The 18,275-nt window shown below is 39.4% G+C and overlaps 1 protein-coding gene across 1 annotated transcript; it reads left to right on the top strand.

Annotated features, from left to right (window-relative positions):
* The first annotated feature begins 1,213 nt into the window (after positions 1 to 1,213).
* Positions 1,214 to 17,134, top strand: spef2 (sperm flagellar 2). Its single transcript, XM_070904697.1, has 39 exons — positions 1,214 to 1,271; positions 1,596 to 1,698; positions 1,846 to 2,098; positions 2,373 to 2,543; positions 2,857 to 3,003; positions 3,377 to 3,453; positions 3,613 to 3,832; positions 4,060 to 4,248; positions 5,094 to 5,281; positions 6,363 to 6,534; positions 6,792 to 7,014; positions 7,174 to 7,247; positions 7,436 to 7,481; positions 7,612 to 7,652; positions 7,802 to 7,905; positions 8,140 to 8,387; positions 8,547 to 8,619; positions 8,716 to 8,867; positions 9,079 to 9,285; positions 9,603 to 9,736; positions 10,041 to 10,168; positions 10,714 to 10,852; positions 10,966 to 11,097; positions 11,336 to 11,481; positions 11,608 to 11,664; positions 11,821 to 11,884; positions 12,232 to 12,291; positions 12,383 to 12,512; positions 12,621 to 12,746; positions 12,982 to 13,120; positions 13,588 to 13,660; positions 13,861 to 14,008; positions 14,104 to 14,210; positions 14,505 to 14,687; positions 15,022 to 15,114; positions 15,475 to 15,645; positions 15,850 to 16,086; positions 16,533 to 16,655; positions 16,909 to 17,134. Exons 1-39 carry the CDS (start codon positions 1,214 to 1,216, stop codon positions 16,969 to 16,971), a joined length of 5,199 nt encoding a protein of 1,732 aa, XP_070760798.1. The 3' UTR covers positions 16,972 to 17,134.
* The last annotated feature ends 1,141 nt before the right edge of the window (positions 17,135 to 18,275 follow it).

Below are 18,275 nucleotides of genomic sequence, written 5' to 3'. Positions count from 1 at the left end.
TCATCGCACTGTATATTTGTTGTGTGCTTAAACATATGGAATCCTTTTTAAATGTCTCTGAAAAGTCATGAAAACTGAATTAGAATTGTTATCCTGTCTTATAATAGTTTAGTCTGCTTTGCATTACTATCTTATCACAGCAGTGTCCTTTGCCAGACACATTGTAAGTAGGGCCAGATTACATGCAAACTCATACATGGCAAATGCTGACATGCAATCCTATATTCAGTCCACTATTTTTCTCTGTTGTCCATCCACATTTTTAATTGGAGCCTGTGTTTGCTCTGTAGAACATTACGATTTAGTGGTTTATACAGTAGGGTACACTTGCTGCTGTACACATCTTCATCTCTGGCCCTAGATGTTTTTGAGAAATCAATGCATGCTGTATAAACTATTACTACAAAAGAGTGGCTCGTAAATCCTTTAAACTTCATGTTTATGTTACACTATGGCTTTTAAACACTAACACTGACTAATGTGCATGATAACATTAAGTATTGTGCACCTGAAAAAGGCTTTCATTTCTGAAAATGCTTTAAATTTCATGATATTTTGAAGAATATTTTACTATTGATTGAAAAGAGACGTGAAGTGCTTCTGAGTGAATAAATAAATGTCAACACTAACACAAACTGAAATGCTACTTGTTTAAAGGCAATAAAGTTATTTATCCTGGCATTTGTCTCTATGTCAGTGTTAGTCACTTTTCCACTTGTCTAATATCTCCACCGAAATGTAAATAACCATCTGTTGCCAATTACTGTAATCAATGTGCTTAACGTTACTGATAAGTATGTTTTTTTTCAGTCCACTAAATAGAAGTTATTATTTTCTTTCGTTCCCTAATTGGTGAAGGATGGCTGCAATCAAGTGTTGCTAAAAATACTATCGTCCCTGGTGACATTCTTAAGTATGAACGTACAGGTTCTGGATCAGTTTGTAGTCATCATTACAAAACCTGATTTCATTTGGGTGCAGAAAACTGATCCAGGGCCAGCTGGGCCCGCCCGCTCCCATGAGTGCCCTCTTGAAGCACGCTGGGCAACTGTGTTGACATGTCACCATGGCAGCAACGCCCGGCTGGGATTTCCTCCGCTTTTGGCTGCTGTTCAGGCGTTATTAGCGAGCTAAAGAGTCATAGACATATTATTACCTAGTAACATGTAAATTATTAGGTACAATATTGTCTTAGTTGAACGAAAGAAGGAAGATGTCGGATATATTGTGCAGGTGGCTGAACGAGGAGCTCCGGCTGTCAAAAGCTGTTGGTAAGTGTGACTAAAGTTACAGCCTATCTAACGTTAGCTAGTTACCTGCTCAATTATGCTAATGTTAACTCGGTGGTTTAGCTAGCGCTAGTTACGCTAACTTTGACTACTTTGGCACACTAAAAGGCAAGCTAACAATGTAAGAGCCATTTTAGAAGCTACATATCAATGAGTGGTGGAGTAGAGGAGATATTATGAGCAACGTTATTTAAACAAAAAATAGACCAAGAGTAACGTTATTTTTGGACCTACATAGCTAGGTTAAACAACAGGTTGAAAATGTCATTTGCGTAACATTAAATTATTGCATGTTCATCTTCATAGAGCCAAAGACCTTCGCCAAGAATTTCTCCAGTGGTTACCTAATTGGGGAGGTTCTGCATAAATATCAGCTGCAAAACGATTTCAGTATGTTTATGAAGAAAGAGTAAGTTGGCCTCTCTCTGTCTTTCTCTAGCTATGTATCCATGCCCCTTTGCTTTATGTTGCTGGAAAAATAGCTGACTGTTGCTTAATTCTCCAGCTCATGTAAATTGTTCTTAATTATTAAAGTTAATCGCACCTTTTCTCATAGCACCTCCATCTCCAAACTGAATAATTTTACCCGCCTTGAGCCAACTCTCCACTTACTGGGGATCTCCTTCGACATAAACACAGCCCATGAACTGATGCAGGAGAAGCAGGGTGTTGCCACACGCCTCCTTTACCAGCTCTACGTCTCACTTGAAAAGAAGAAGAAAGCAGAAATCAGCAGGACAGTGATGGAAATCATGCAGCCAGCAGCCATTGCTGGCATGCACAAAAAAGAGCATGAGATCTACTCTGATGTAAGTGGCTGTATAGATGTGTGTGTAGCATGTGCATGTGGTTAGGGGTCAATTTCTTTGGCTAAAGCATGTTTTGTTCTGTAGAAACATATTGAGATAAGTAGTCTGGCTCTGTACCAATACTGTAAAACTGTACTGTGAATTATGCCAACTCTGACTGTCTTTCAGTCTTTCAATATTTCTTGTGTTTAAAGTTCACAATTTTAGTTTAATGTAACATCAATATCTACAAAAACTTTGTTAGTATTTTCAAGCGTACTCTCTTTTTATATAGCGACTGCATCAGGTGGTGAAACGTGATGCAGAGCTGAAGCTGCACAAAATTTCTCAGCACTATGAGGACAAATGCCAGCAATGGAACGACAGATCTGTGGTGACCCATCCCATCCAGCAAAAGAGACAACTCAAAGTCCAGGATGAGAAGAGAATGAAGAATATTGAGAAGGTACTGGAGACTGTGGAAAGTAAAATACAGTATCGTAACACTCGTAACACTTTTCCCCTTTATTATTTTACATAAGACCAACATTTATGACAAGACTTTAAGGCAGTCAATTTACATCTGTATCAACTTGACTTTTCACATATTTTTTTCTTAGTGTCACGTCACACAGTTACAACAGCTTGCAGTATTTTGGTGTTACTGTAATACTATACCAGTACTGAATGATAAACCTACACTTGAACTCCAGTTGCTTGATGATTTAATAAAGGAAAGCTCTTGCTACTGACAGTGCGGATCTATGTGTGTGTTGCAGCTGCGGGTGTGTCGTCAGAAGCACAATGATAACATGACTTGTAACCAGGCCACTATTGTCCAGGTGCCCAAGCCACCTCCCTACACTTCACAGCTCAACCTAAAGAGGAGACAGCATCAGCAGCAACGCAGAGCACAACAAGCACAGGTGTGATCCAGATTAAATGTGATAATTTACTAACCCACAGGGGGAATTTCTTTTTTTGCTTAGTGACACAGTGTCAGCTGTAGAGTGTATAGTTTGAAGAGGCAGATGCTTGCTGACAATGGGCCTTCAGTCTAGGTCCCCTTAAGTCCCCTCAAAAGCTCACATCGGTCATCAGAATCTGTTGAGTACATCATGAAAAGATTAATTAACACAATTTTACAATTTTAGAAGTTCAGGCCCAAGAACATTGTGTTTGTTCTTAAGTTCACCAGATGTCTTCTCAAAACAAATAGCTTGTTATTGCTAAACACCAGTCATTGTTTATAGAGGGGAGATTATTGGAATTATTACAATTTCTGTTTTTTCCATGCAGACGGTCCAGACTGAAATAGCCAAGTTTGAGACAAACAGGAAAAAACTGGTTACTTATGGATTTGCTTCCTCTTCAAGGTGAGAGAAAAGGAAACACTCACTAAATGAATATTGTGTTTATATAGTACTATGTTATTTAAGTGTTTGTATCAAGGTAGTTTTGTAGCAACCTGAGACATTCACCTCATTCATCATACATCAGAACAATTACCTCATATGTGATTTGAACCTTTTCAATTCTAGTGGTCAACCCTTCCTTGGAGATTGTTCCCTTGGTGGCAGCTGTCAGGGCTGTGAGGTCCCTGGAAGTGGAACTAAACTGATATTACAATCTAACAGCAAGTATATACAAGATATCCGACAGAGGCTGGAGGAGAATACGGTAGCTCGTGAGCAGAGAGAGAAAAGACGAGACAGATTCCTGGTGGAGCAGCTCACGGCCCATGAAGCTCAAGAGGTGATTGAGAAATGTTAATAGAGATAAATACCCACTCAGGAAACTTGAGAATTCATTCTCCTCCTGAAGAATCTTTCTCTAGCCATTCATATCTAGTTATTTGTTTTCGTTGACCATATGGAAAATACTATCTCCTATTCTCTTTGACCTCACAGTCTGTCATTTGACATTCATAATTTTTACCCAAAATCAATCAACTGATCAGCCACCTCTGCCTCGCCCTGCAGGAGACACGGCGAGAGGAGCAGCTGGTGAAGCGTCTGACACGTCAGACTCAGCAGGAGCAGCGTTTGGCAGCTCAGCTCCTCCAGATACGTATGCAGAAGGAGGTGATCCGAGAGAACCGTCTGTTCAGAGAGCAGCAGTACCAGCAGCGGAGAGAGAGGGACTTCCAGGAAGCTCTGGAGAGGGAGCCGGTGAGATAGGATGAATAAGGAAGAAGAATAATCCTCTCTATTGTCGTTTTGTATTAGGATGTATCAGTGATAGTATGAGTAATGTCATAGGGACAAAGAAGAAAGGGTTGATTTTGGTAGGTATTGTGAAGACAGAGAGAGAGATGTCAGAGGGACAGACAAATGGTAAAGTAAGACTGTATGAATAATGACATAAACAACTATATGTTATGTCCCTCCAGTGATCACACTTATACTGTAGATGACTGATTTATTGAAAGGCACAGATACTTTAAATAAATGCCGTGGTCCAGCATGGTTTCAGTGTTAAATATACAGTATGTGGAAGTACAGTGTGGTCATGGTGTAGTGGCGTTGTTATTAATCTAATTAATCAGGCAATCCCAGAGCAGACCATCGTGCGAATAAGTCTCTGAGGTTAGAAGTTTATCAGGTTACTTGCCATTTACTCTAAAGAGTGAAAGAATCTCTTTTAGGAGGTGATTTAGGGTGAAAGTCGATTGAATGTACGTACGTATGAAGGCTTTAATGGGGTATTATTGATGCTGTATCTGTTGGCAAATTAGGATGTTGAATTCATTGTTAACTACCGTATAACATCAGTTATACAGTAGGCAAGTGATTTTTTTCTGCAACCTTCAATATCAGTAATATATTGATTACAAAAAACTGATGTCTGTTAGCTTGTGTCTCTACAAAAACACCTAGTTGTGTGTTTTGCACAATAAATGACCTATGTAACATCTTTCATCTTCCTTATTTACTTACAACAGTGGTGACTAGCAGGAACATTTATGTCATGCCTTCTCCACTCACTCCATCTTTCTGGCTGGGACCTGGTATAGGCTTTGGCTCAGCAGGCTAAGTTGGAAGGTGCCGAAGAGATCAGAAAGGAGCTTGAATTCTGTAACAGGATTGCCGCTGAGCGAGCTCAGAGCAGATACAAGAAGCACTTTAGGAGCTGCAAGGACATTTTGGAGCAGATAGTGGACTTGGCCACCAAGGTTGGAGAATATCGACTGCTCACTGGGAAGTACGTACCACAATTGCTTTTAATGATACAGTAGAAAGATGCATACGGTATTTGGGCTTAAAACCTCTAAACTGACCTCTTGGTCCGTCAATGAACATGTGGAAATTCCAAAATGTGTTAATTATGTTTCCTGGTAGTTACCAAGGATTATTATCAGAAAGTATTGTAAAAGAGTTGAATGTACTGTAGTGGTAAAGACATTTCTACTTTGGCACTTTCATGATCTTAGGGATTGGATTGAGGGAGTGATAGGACAAGTCATCTGCAATGCAAATTTTATTCATTTATTTATACTTGAACAAAGGTCACAATCAAGCACAAAACATAAAGTTTAAAATATTTCAGAATAAAAATAGGCAGCTTTTTTCCTTTAAAACAAATAGACTCAGAGACAGAGTGGGTAAAATAGTCCATAAGAACAGGAGCAATAGAAGGAAATATGGGCTCATATGCCCTTTAAGTATTGGTTTGTTTCCATCTTTCATCATTGTTTCATTGTTTTTATTTCTTTCTACAGGAAAACATTAAAAAGTTTTAGGAAAGCATTGGCAATCTGAAATCTGACTGCAGACTGAGATCTTTTATGTAATGTTCTACAAAAACTGAAGCATTGCTCATTTAGATCTGTGAATAAATTACAAAGATTGGAAAGATTTTTGTACAACTGACCAGTGGTCAAATAAAATCAGGAGATGTCAACATTCTGTCTGCTTCTTCTCATGATCAAATACATCATTTCCACAGAGAATCACTGCCCACACAATCCTGCTCAATATTCACTTTGTATATGTATGTGTGCTGCTACACTAGGTTTTACTTATCCCCCACATCAGCTCTTCTACTCATGGTTTGATAAATTATTTCAAGTTTCAGTTAATTAAGTTTAACATGTTATTTTGATGTATTTGGAGGACATTAAAAAGTACTGTACAGTCCACTAAGTTACCTGTGATGCAGTAAATGTAGCAGCTCAAACAGGTAAAACCATTTTCAAATGTGTGGTCCAGGTTTCATTTTAACCACAGTTCCACTTATTCAGCCTAGCTTTGCCTCCTGTGATTTTTTCTGCTGTCATGTCCAGTCTGATTCCAGAGAAGCCGATGAGAGAGTGGAAGGAATTGCTGTTCAGGGGTCTGCCTCTCTATGAGCCGATAAATGGCCAGCAGCCAGGGTTTGCGTTCTCTACCCCACTAGACCCTGTAGAGCTTAAGAAGCAGGAGATACTCAAAAACCAGGATTATGATGAATACATTGTGAGTTTCAAACACAAGTGCTGTGTGTTTTTATATCATGTTCGTATGTGTGTGTTTGCCCACCCACTTGCATGTAGCTTGTCTGTGTGGACTGAATTAACTTGTTAATCAAACCCACATTTTCGAATGAATGCTGATTTCACCATCAAGCTACATTTTTGGACAATAAAAAAGTATGAATTGTCCCTTAACTGAAGCCCAGAACTGTCTGAATGCTGAAGATCCTCTTTGTCTTAGCCATATGTTATGTTTGTCAGAACATGGTAGGTGAGTGGGCATGGCCAGAGGAAGCAGGGGAGACCAAATTAACCCCGACCAACAACGACATTCTTGGACATGTTGTCCTGCGACTGAGGAACATTGTTCATCAACCCATCACGGAACACCCCCCATCTTCATTTCCTCACTTTACTCTGAAGGCCTGTGTCCTGGGCAAGTTTTGCTCTGGCAAGACCACCTGCCTGACCAAGATTGTTGAAGGTACATGGCATGCAATCCGAACACAGATGCAAGCATACACACAAACACAATGTCACACCACTTAATTACGTCTTTACTGAAATGATATATTATTATGGACATGGAATAAGAATGTATGGATTCTTTGTTGCTGAGTATGTGTGTTGCTTCTTGCTGTAGCCCATGGCATCTATGTCTTATCAGCTCACACACTGATAGTGGAGGCACTGAATGCTTACCAGCATGGAGAGGAGGTTGGTATTGTAACGTCACTAGTATCCATTTTTATATAATCTTGTCACATAAGGATTTTTAAGGACTATAAAATCTCACATGTTTCTCCTGCCAGTGCCAAAAATATATACCTGTAAACACATGGCCTCAATTATCTTTTTATCTATTTCACCTTTTAAAACAAACCTTTTTTGGACTAAATGTACAGGTTACAGAGCAGCAGGAAGAGAAAGATGATGACAACCACAAACCTGGTGGGTTGCTGAAGCCAGCTGCTATTTTATTCTTACATTACAGTGTGTTTATTTGCTTGTAATAAAACTGCACTGCATGTTAAGTTTTTCACACAGCTGATTGTTTGATGTGATGCATTGCATTTTACAGATCTTGACACTCAAGAGGAAAGTAGAGACAGTAACATAAGAGTAAGCGTTATTTGTGTATATGTTGCATTTGTGATCTTCTGACTCTATTTTGTATTTACTTATACACAATTTAATAATAATTTAAAAGTATTGAATTTATATTACTAACCAACCTGATTAAAATTTGCCTACATGTGTCCCTTATCCAGCTGTCTACCCGGGCCATGCTGGGAGCAGCTGCAGAAAAAGAGCTGAGGAAAGGCAACGCCATCCCTAATGAGCTGTTAGTGGACATAATAGTAGAGGCTATCAGGTAAGCACATAACCTCTATTAATATAAAATACTGTATATAGGATTTAGTCAATTGTATTATCTATTTTTTACCAGATGCAATTAACATAGTCATAGTTGACCTCATTGACATAGTCAATATTTCAGAGACATCTCAATGATACAAATCTTACTTTTATGTACAGTGTGGACAAAACAAACAACAACCCCACACGCACGCTCTAGACAGTGAAGTATTTGTTGTGTCCTTACTAGACAGGTTCCAGCTCGGTCAGGTTGGATCCTGGATGGCTTTCCAGTGGACATCACCCAGGCCTACTTGCTAGAAAAAGCCCTGGGCGGGTCTGTAGAGGTAGGGAATTGCGTTGAAAGCAGCAGGACGAATCTTGCTGCTGATCCTAATCCACCCAAACCTCCACCACCCCCAGCTCCTGTGCTGAACCTAGCTCTGCTGCTGGATGTCCCTGATGAGTGTGTGATCAAACGTGCATTCAGTCAGACGGGTACGCTACACTGGTGGGAGTTTAATGCTATGTATCTGTGTGCACCCAAACATTAATTGTTAGATGATGTGTGTATGTATACATACACCAGTAACTAGTTAAATGCAAATGGTATGTTTGTGTGTTTATGTGGTTCTTTCGCTCCCAAACCTGGTGCAGATACAGATACTGCTGCTGCTACAACCGCCTATCCCACAGACAAGAATTTGTATCTGGCACAGATTCCACACAGGTAAAAAAAGATGAATCAAATCTGAAGCTAAACTGAAATGAACACATTACTGTACGCTTGTGTGTCTAATATCTAACATCCTTTTCTCCCTTCAAGGATCACAGCTTTTCAGGACACCTGGCCAAAACTAGAGAAATGGTTTAGTGGAAAGCAAAACATTTTGGTCCGTGTTGATGCAGATGTAGACGAGCAGGAACTTTGCAAGAGCGTAGAGTCTGTCCTGCAGGAAGTTATGATGCAAACAATAGGTGACTGGTTGTCATTTTAGTATTAAGCAAATGTTAGTAGACTGTGTTTTCAATCAATGTCTTCATTGTTAAAATAAGGCATTTATTTTTATCAGACACTGATGATGAAATTCTGTCTGTTTGTACAGTACATGATGTATAGTATGCAATATGTCTTCCCTGAAAGAAACGCAATATGTACTCACAATATTCCGATATATTTCCTCATCAGCTCTTGCCACTCCTCCTGTTGAAGATGTAGTGCTGGACAGTGGGGAAGCTCCAGACTCCTCCTCTTTAGCTGCATCTCCACCTATAGACCAACCTCCAGCCCTCACAGAGGAAGCCCCTGGCCCCACAGAGTCTTATTCCAGCCATCATGAGGAAAAAATCCAAAGCGTGATGTCACTTTCCAAATCCAACACACACTCCCCCAGAGGTGATTTGATCAGTAGTCTGTGGATTACACATTTCAGTCGTCATCTTAAAATCACTTCTGATCACAAAAGAAATGATGTTTCATTCTACTGAAAATGGTGATTACCTTGTTTAAGGTCATTGCCAATACCTATTTTAGGGTGGTTTGGCATTAAATTGCCTTCCCACTGCTATAATCAATAAAATACCTTTGGTGAAGATAATTTTATTGGATTCAGTCAGTTAATATGATGCTATAATTATTATGAATCAATGATTAACATTCGATTAATATGATATAGTGATGATGTATGTACTGTTCTTTTGGCTGATCAACAGGGCACTCTAGGCTGGCCTCAACTTCCTCAGTGACAAACGAGGACTCTCAGGGAGACCCCAAGAACCCACCTAAGTCTGCCTCTCCCTGCCCAGGTTCATCCAGCTGGGTCTATGTGGATGAACCCATTCCTCCAGTAGGATGCAACTTTTATTTGTTTGTTTTCCTATCAGAGTTAGAAGTGCACTTCTAATCTCTTTCTTCCCTGAAGAATCTGGTTTTGTCAATGACATATGACATTCAGATGCACTAACTGGGGGTTACCACAAGGTGGCCCTCCAACATGATTTAGCCTGCTGTTTCAATTATGTGAAAAAACGTGCCATATGACATCTTTGTGAAATCTGTTGCATTACACTACAGTATGTCTTGTTTTGTTTTATCTTTCCTCCCACACCCCTGCTTTGTTCGTCTCTTCCCCTCCCTATCTGTATCTCTAGGAGATCCCAGAGTACTTGTGCCCCCATTGGGACACAGTGTGTGATTCTTATGTGAACAACGTAAAGATGGTGATGCAGCAGCTGCGCTCACAACGCACTGTTATTAACCATCACCTATTCAACATCAGGTATTCTGCCAGGCCTTTGAAGTAGTACACTAAGTACAGATAATCACATAACTAAGAATTTACACCTTTTTCTTTTATATTTGATCTCTATAGCTGAAGATGAATAATTGCATACTTGGACATGTCTGTACATGCATTCTTACATCTGTATGTCTGATAAAATGAAAAGCTAGCAACACATCTATGCCCTTTACCTCTAACCTTTGCACACCCCAAGAGTCACTAATATCTTGTTAGCCACAATCAATTGATCAATTTATTATCTAGGTTTTGTCATACAAGTTTATAGTAAATAGTGTATGAAAGTTGAACAACTGAATATTTCTAATTAGCCTCTGAATACAGTATCACACCTTGTCATGGTTATGTGTATTTCCAGGTAATATTGACTGTGACCCATATGTTCATACCATTATGTCCTTTGTCAAAAATATTTTACAAAAGAAAGAGAAAACGTATGTTAATAGACAATTATTTAAAAATGATTTCTGATGAATTCTACATTTACTCCTATGTAAGTATTACCTGGTTCCCTGTATCTGTAGAGAGGGTTACAAGCATTACCTGGTGCGTCCAGAATTGAAGCAGGAGTTAGTGTCTCAGTGGCAGAAGGACTTCAACAGCATATCCGATGATATGAGAGAAGACGAGGATACCAAAACAGAGCTACTTCTGAGACTGGATGTGAGAAAAATTTGTAAAATAATACAACACAAATATTCTTAAACTGATCACAAAAATAGTCTAAAAAACAACTGAAAATGTAAAATATATGTTATGTTCTGATATGTGTACAGGAACTGTGTGAACGTTTGTGGGACATTAGTGACAAGCGTAAGGAGGAGGAGGAGCAAGAGAGGGCTGCTCTCATGGGCTGGTTGGAAGACTGTACTGCCGTCCTCATTAACTACCACTCTACACTAATCCAGGTAACTTTTCTGTTTCTGTGTAAGCTGAACAAAGAGGTCAAATTTCTTTTGCCATTTCAGTTCTGTGGTTTATAAGCTCATGTTATAGACTATTTCCTTTCATCTGTGGATTTTGTAGCTGTTGCTTCTTTTCCGTCCTCTTTCTGTTTATGGTGTATTTGCACCCACGTTCTTCTTTGTATCTCTTCAATGTGACTTTTTGTCAAAAGCATAATCTTGGATTGTTTGTATTGTATAGTTGGAGTTCGAGCGGTTCCAGGGCACACTCTGTGTTCTCAGGGTCTACTATTTGAGCATGTGCAGACAGGTGCTGCCTGAGCTACCCTCCAACTTTGTCTGTATCCCCCTACTGGACACCCCAGAAAATAAGGATCAGGACGAGAGGCAAGAAACTCAGTATTAATAACAACCTAACCATGTTAATACCAGATAATGAAATGAGATGACAAAATTGTGAATAGTTTATGGATAAAGAGTGTAGAAAGTGAAAGATTGATTTTGTTCCACCAGTACTGAACCAGTGGGTGGTCAGATGGATGATGGAGAGGACAAGAGGAAAACTAAATTGTAAGGGAGAAGTACTATCGCCCACAGTGTTTCCTTTCCTTGTTTGAAAGATGAAATGGATGTTGTAATTTCCTCACAGTCCAAATACTCCCCAGCACAAACAAATACACGCGTAAACAATCTCCTCCTCTTCTCCTGTATTCCCCACGTCCCCAGATGTCCTGACTCCTCAGGAGGAGTCTCCAAGACACAAGACCAGGGTCCGACAGAACCTGTCAAGGTATTGTCAATTCAGATTTCTTGCCCTTATGTACGTTTCATTGACTGTTTTCATCTTTTTTAGTCTTTCTCAAGGTCTGTAACTGATTTTGTTATTTTAGAATCTACTCAGATGTACTCAAACGACTGCCATAGATATTATATACTCTGCTATATTTGTTTATTTTAGTTGTTGTACTACCTTAGACAAAAAGACAGTAAGACAGTTCTCTATGAATGTAAATGTCGTGTGTGAAATTGTACCTCAAAACAATCCAAAACACGCTAAAACATAAAAATATTAATGATGATATGCTGATGTACAATATTATAGTAACAGATATTGACCCTTTTCATTTTCAACTCCAGCCACCTCTTGAAAAACTGACCTATGACTATGAGGAGGCACTCACAGCCATCAGCAAATTGGTAATGTTATGTGTGTGAGAGTTTGCAAGAGCGTATTATGAAGGTATATATACATTTTTTCCCACTCTTAATGGGTTATACATATGTGTAGGTGTCGGCTGAAGCCCACCAGGGGGAGTCAAAAGAGCAGAAGGAGAGACAACAAGAGAAGGAGGGGGCGAAGGCCTCTGCAAGTGCAAACAAAAAGGAAAAAAGGAAGCAGTCTTCAAAAAAACAGAAAGGCATGTCTTTTGTATTAGGTATTAAGAAAACTATGGAGAGATGCCCTCTAGCATGTACTATATGTTTCAGTATGTCTTCTACATCACCCCCCCATCTTGTTCCTCCAGGTCCACCATCCCCACCTCCTGCACCCAGCCCTGCACCAGCTGATGACAGAAACTCAGAGAAGACTCATGATCAAGAAGTCAGAAACAAAATGCATAAAGAATATGCAGCCGCACTGGATCACGAGGGTATGCACAAACACACATTAAGAGATTCAGTAGTTTCTTTATATCACAATATGTTTAATCATCATATATAACATATGTGTATATATATACACAGATATATACATGCAGTCTGTTGTTATGTGTATCCATGTGTGTATTTTTATATGTGCATGAATATGTACATGGTTAATATGCTTATATACTGGTTGTGGTATTCCTCTGTTTGTCTTCCTGCATTCATGTGTGTGTTTTCCAGAGAATGCAGCAAAGGTGCGTATTGCGCTGGTGAAAGGTCATGGTTTGGTGATGCTGCACTCCCTGCAAAGCAGAGCTGAACAGACCTTTAGCAGCATGGAGAAGTGGTTAGAAGCACACTATCTTGCAGAAGTGAAGAGGTATGGTACAGTATGAGTATGGGTTCATGCATGGTATGGTGTGGGCCACGTGTACATAGAGGGACATGAATTGGATGTCAATGAAACAGCAACAGTATAGCACTGCATTGCTATCCCTGTTTTATTAGTGTTGTTTTGATTAGTGTGTAATAAATGCTGTATCTGTATTTTATTGCTATGTCAGGTCATAATGCTATGCTATATGTGTGCCCGTATGTAAGCTCCCATAATTGAATTGTTGGACTGGTGTGCTTTTGTTTTTATTTATTTATTTTGGCAAATCACAATGGAGCAATTACTTGAGAATATAAAAATACATAATGCTGTGAAAAAATGCAGGTTTTAGTCTCCACTGAGAATGAGCCATTTCTAACACATTTAAGCCTGGTCAGAGAGAGTTTTTGTCATTAATTATAAATAGAAGACATGATTGGTGTTATTATCTGTGTCTGTCTCCTTTTTTCCAGCATTGACCAACTATCAGAGGTGGTTCGCACCCACATAGAGACTGGTGCTAAGTTGCAGAATGAGCTGGTGTTGGTATGTAATGACTTTATAATTGTATTGAATTGCCTGCCTCAGGTAGGTATAGTGTGGTGCTAACGAGTTACAGGGTCACTCTCTCATCCTTGAATTCTTGAATCTGAATTGTCCTTCCAGACTGTGACTTTTGACAATGGGCCGCAGTCTCCTTTATCTCACTCTTCCCATTTTACGATTCTCCATATTCTCTTCTCCAGGAATGTACACACTTCTACCTGAATGGAGACTGCCACATGGTGGCTAGCCAAGCTCCTCCTCCCCATCCATCTCCTCTGGAGAAACCCACCCTGACCATCACTCAGCTAAAGTCACTCCACCAATGGCTATGCTCTGTTGCTCCATCAGGTGCATACAGGGGAGACACGTTGTGGTGGGATTGAGTCTGTTAATGCTGTTATCCAGCTATCCATCCATCCTTTTCCTTCCTTTCTGACTTTCAGGCCTCATGTCCAGTTCAGAGTTCTCCAGTTTGCTCAGGGATATCATCTCTGATAACATGAACAGAAACTCCTTACCTGAGCCCTGGATCAACAAGAATGAAACACAGGTACTCTTCAAAGTGTTACAGAGACTCAAAACACAAAGTTCAGTAAAAATGTCTTTCTCTTTGCCTCACAACACCAGCTACAAATACAACAAGGCCACTAGGTAAGACAGTTTATGAACAATTTGAGTCAATTAATAAAATGTTTTAAAACCTAATAACTACATAATCAAACAACCCAGTGCAGAAGAAGCAAAGCAAGACACAAAACATTCCTGTTGTAAACCAAATAACAACCAAATAAAAGACATATTACATAGCTTACAGAAGCTTTGTACTTTTCTCTCCTGTCCCAAGTTGATGGAGATTGAATCTCTGCTAACGGAAGACTGTGAACTGATAGACTGGCGTCGGTTTTTGCTCAGTGCTGCCCTCCCTTGGCCATTTCCCTCCTTAACACAGCTGCTGGTCGTGCTACAACGTTTCAAGGCAGTGGATACTGGTGACACAGGCTATATAAACGAGGAACAGTACCTACAGGTTAGTCTCTACACGCACACAAACTCAGACGTACACTGTAAATTCAGATTCTAAATTCTGACAGACATTCTAACTGTGTTTTAAATCAATTTTAAATCATTCTACTCTAATCTGTATCCAAAAATCTATCCACTCACCCCCATCCCTGGTCCCTCTTTGCTTTTGTGGCATTACTATGTACCAAGACTCTCTTTCTACAAGCAGGCCTGGGTTCAAGTCAACGTGACAACACATTTAGTATATAATGTATACTTTATATAATATATAATATAGTAGACTGTAGCTCCCTTAACGTAAAAAGAAAAGTTTCTTCTCTTGCCTCCTTTCTCACCAGACAGAGTTATGGTTTTCCAATGAGAGGCTCCAGCCTGTCCCTGAGGACCCCTGTGAGCCTCTGCCTTGTGACCGTCTGGCTAACCTACGCAAGGTAAACTACCTGCAATGCCTGACAACTTAATTCCAAGTGAAGGTAAACTTATATTATTCCATAATTGGGAAATTCAAATGGTCATGGTGCACAAAACAAATGGAGCATTACCCAGCTTTTTAAAGTATAAGTTATAGTTAGTATAAGCCAATTTCAATATTATCTTATTGTAAAATGAAATTAATCTAAAACTATTACTATACTACAAACTTATAGAAGATACAGTCTTCTATAAGAAAACTTATAGAAGATACAGTCATCACAATGCCATCCGTTTTCTTCTGAACCTCAAAGTCTTATGTTTAGTGTAATAGATAAAATAAATGAACAGTAACATGTGCCTCTGTTCTTCCTTTTTAGTTCTTTTTCCAGTTGTTTGCCGACCACTCTTTCTCTCCCCCTCGATTGGGCTATGTGCCCATGCTGCAGTACTTTGCAGCCGACCCTAACCCCAGACAGGGCTTCATCAGAGCACTTAGTGTAGTGGTGGGACAACATCTCAAGGACTCCTCACCGGGCCATCTTGTCAAGGTGAGTATATTTTATGTACAAAGAAAAGTGAATACAATTTCTACTTGAAATTTATTGCAAAAGCACTTTATCGTCTTCATTTTCTATTGTCAAACACATCATTATTATCTGCCACCAATGTCTTCCAATGGTCCAGAACAGTTTTGAAATGAAACATGTGAGTGTTGTTGAATGTTTCCCTTCTGAACTACTAAATATCAACAGGACAATGTGTTGTGTATACAGTCTATGCCCAGTATAGAAGAGGCTACAGAGCTCAGCTCCTCAGACCTTGATGGAGAGTACAAGGAAGAAGAGACTCCGTGCGCATCAAGCAGTTTGTTGGGGGAGCAGAAAGTGTCCATCTCTGCTCTCCTTACTGTCATCTGCCACAAAGTCACCAAGATGAAAGACGACACCCCCCTTCCTCCAGGCTGCCTGACTCAGGAGGAGCACACTGAGGTATAGCCCTATGAAAGTTCACACTGGGCTTTTAAGGAAATACATAAATGAATATAGTAAAATATCAAATTTTCAATTCAGTAGAATATATTTTCCCTCAGCAAGATTTAGTTTTCTATTATGCTTTCATCATTTTACTATCAATGTGCATATAAATTGTCTATTTTGTTTAAGCTTCAAAATGCAAGAGTGTCTAGCAAATCTTTATGGGTTTGTATGAGATTCACTTAACTGTTTAACTTATAAATAATAATAATGATAAATAAATAGTAAAGCTGTCAATAATTTTCATTTATGGATTCTGTGAGTTTTCAGAATACCTTAGTGCATTTTAAATGTCATGGGGTCTATACTTAAAATGCATTTTCTAAGCATAATTGTTATCCATATTATTAAAATGAAACTCTTTCCTCGTGGTAATACTGTTTATCTCTGCTGCCCTCTAGCACCTGGTGCATATATTCAGAGAGCTGGGCTACAAGCCTGAGGACTGTGTCCCCTTCTCCGATCTCTCTCAGCATCCTTCCACCCAGGACCTGATGGAGACCTCAACACACCACCAGCTTGTAGTAAGTCTCCATGAAGACTCATCTGTTTGTTGTTTGTTTCCCTACTACAGTGTCTGTTAGATGAGAATCCAAAATAACACACCACTTATCATCCAGACATTGCTTATTTTTTAAGCTGACAAACCTACATGAGGATTCATCCTCATCTTTTATCTCTCCCTCTCCACCCTTTGTATCCTTATTTTCTTGTTTTTAACTTTTATTTATCTCTCAAAATTATCTCTTTCCGTCTCTCTCTCTCTTTGTCTGTCAGAACATCCATAGACTGCTACTGGCCCAGGATGAAGGAGAGGCTAACACCTTGACATTTTCCTAAAGGATAAGACATATATAGTACATATACACACTGCTGTCTCCATCACAAATACCTATTTCACTTAGCAAATGCAAAAGATATTGATATTATTAAGTATTCTCATTACGTTTTATGTTAAGTGTGTGCTGAAATGTATTGCTTACTTCAGTATTGAATAAATAGATTTGCAACCATAACTTGTTTCAGTATGTAGAATGTCTATAATATGATGAAGCTTGGAATGACAACATAATTGAAATGACAACAATAACATCAATGATGGCAAGATTGACCCCTCTTACTTGCTTTTTTTTCCTGATACACTCCAGCAGTTTTTCTGACTGACTTGTTTTTCTAATGACCTCCCTGACACAGAAAAGCATTGGTTGCGGCTACAATGAGTGCATTGTCCAGGATAACCTACATGTCAAGCCTGACTTGCCAGCAACTGCCTGCCTGGGCACCCACAGCCCTATCACAGTTCATTCATCAGTTACGGTAGCTGGTAACTCTATTTCGCAGTCACTGCTGCTTGTCTACCAATCAAGTTAATGTGCATACTGTTTAGGAAAAAAATGAATAAATTAAAAAAATAGGGACATATATAAATAAAGTAATCAGTGTTGTTAGCTAGCTTTTCTTCTTACTGAAGACAAATCAACGCATTAATGCATCATTATTCTAAACTAGGTACGGGTCTCACAACAAATGTCATTATCATCAGGAAGTGCTTTCCCTATTGATTAGTTACATTTTGTCAGCAACCCTGAGAGAGTGTAAATCCTGTTAACATTTCCATTTGTCTAATTTGATACGAGGGCTTGGGGAACCCCCCACCCCCCTGACCCACCGCCTTTTCTCTCTTTCCCTCCCTTTCATTACCACTGCAGATCCAGGGCTCTTGGACTTCTCAGTGTCTGACTTTTAGAGAAAACAGAGCGTCTCACATGTGTCATATAGACTGAATCATACTTGCCGACTTGCATCCAAAACCTCCTGAATAACAAGGAATAAATCAACGCCTTAATGTCGGACCTTTTCCATTTGTTGCGAGACAAAGTGTACTGGATACATTCTAGGTACACTAAGTAAGGATTTGGGATTTCCCCCCTACTAACTTGACACTGCAGACTGTATAAAAGAAACTCCTGGCTCAAATGGACATGAGATCAAAAAGACAACTTTCAGGACCTAACTTGGTGCACTGAAAAGATGATTTTTCCAAGAATGTGATTTTTTTTCTCAGTTTTATGTTGGTAATCCTGCGTTTTATCCTTCTGATTTCTTGTGGAAAATTTTCCATTTGTCTGGATCACAACGCTGCC

Source organism: Enoplosus armatus, chromosome 4, assembly GCF_043641665.1.
Source record: "Enoplosus armatus isolate fEnoArm2 chromosome 4, fEnoArm2.hap1, whole genome shotgun sequence".
Classification (NCBI taxonomy): Eukaryota; Metazoa; Chordata; class Actinopteri; order Centrarchiformes; family Enoplosidae; genus Enoplosus; species Enoplosus armatus.
This window is presented reverse-complemented; position numbering and strand designations above follow the sequence as displayed.

Excerpts from the sequence above, each read along its gene's own strand:
- spef2 (XM_070904697.1), top strand. The coding sequence starts at position 1,214 with ATGTCGGATATATTGTGCAGGTGGCTGAACGAGGAGCTCCGGCTGTCA. Across the intron at positions 7,906-8,139 it reads ATAATAGTAGAGGCTATCAG|ACAGGTTCCAGCTCGGTCAG; the intron begins GTAAGCACATAA and ends TGTCCTTACTAG. Across the intron at positions 8,620-8,715 it reads CTGGCACAGATTCCACACAG|GATCACAGCTTTTCAGGACA; the intron begins GTAAAAAAAGAT and ends TCTCCCTTCAAG.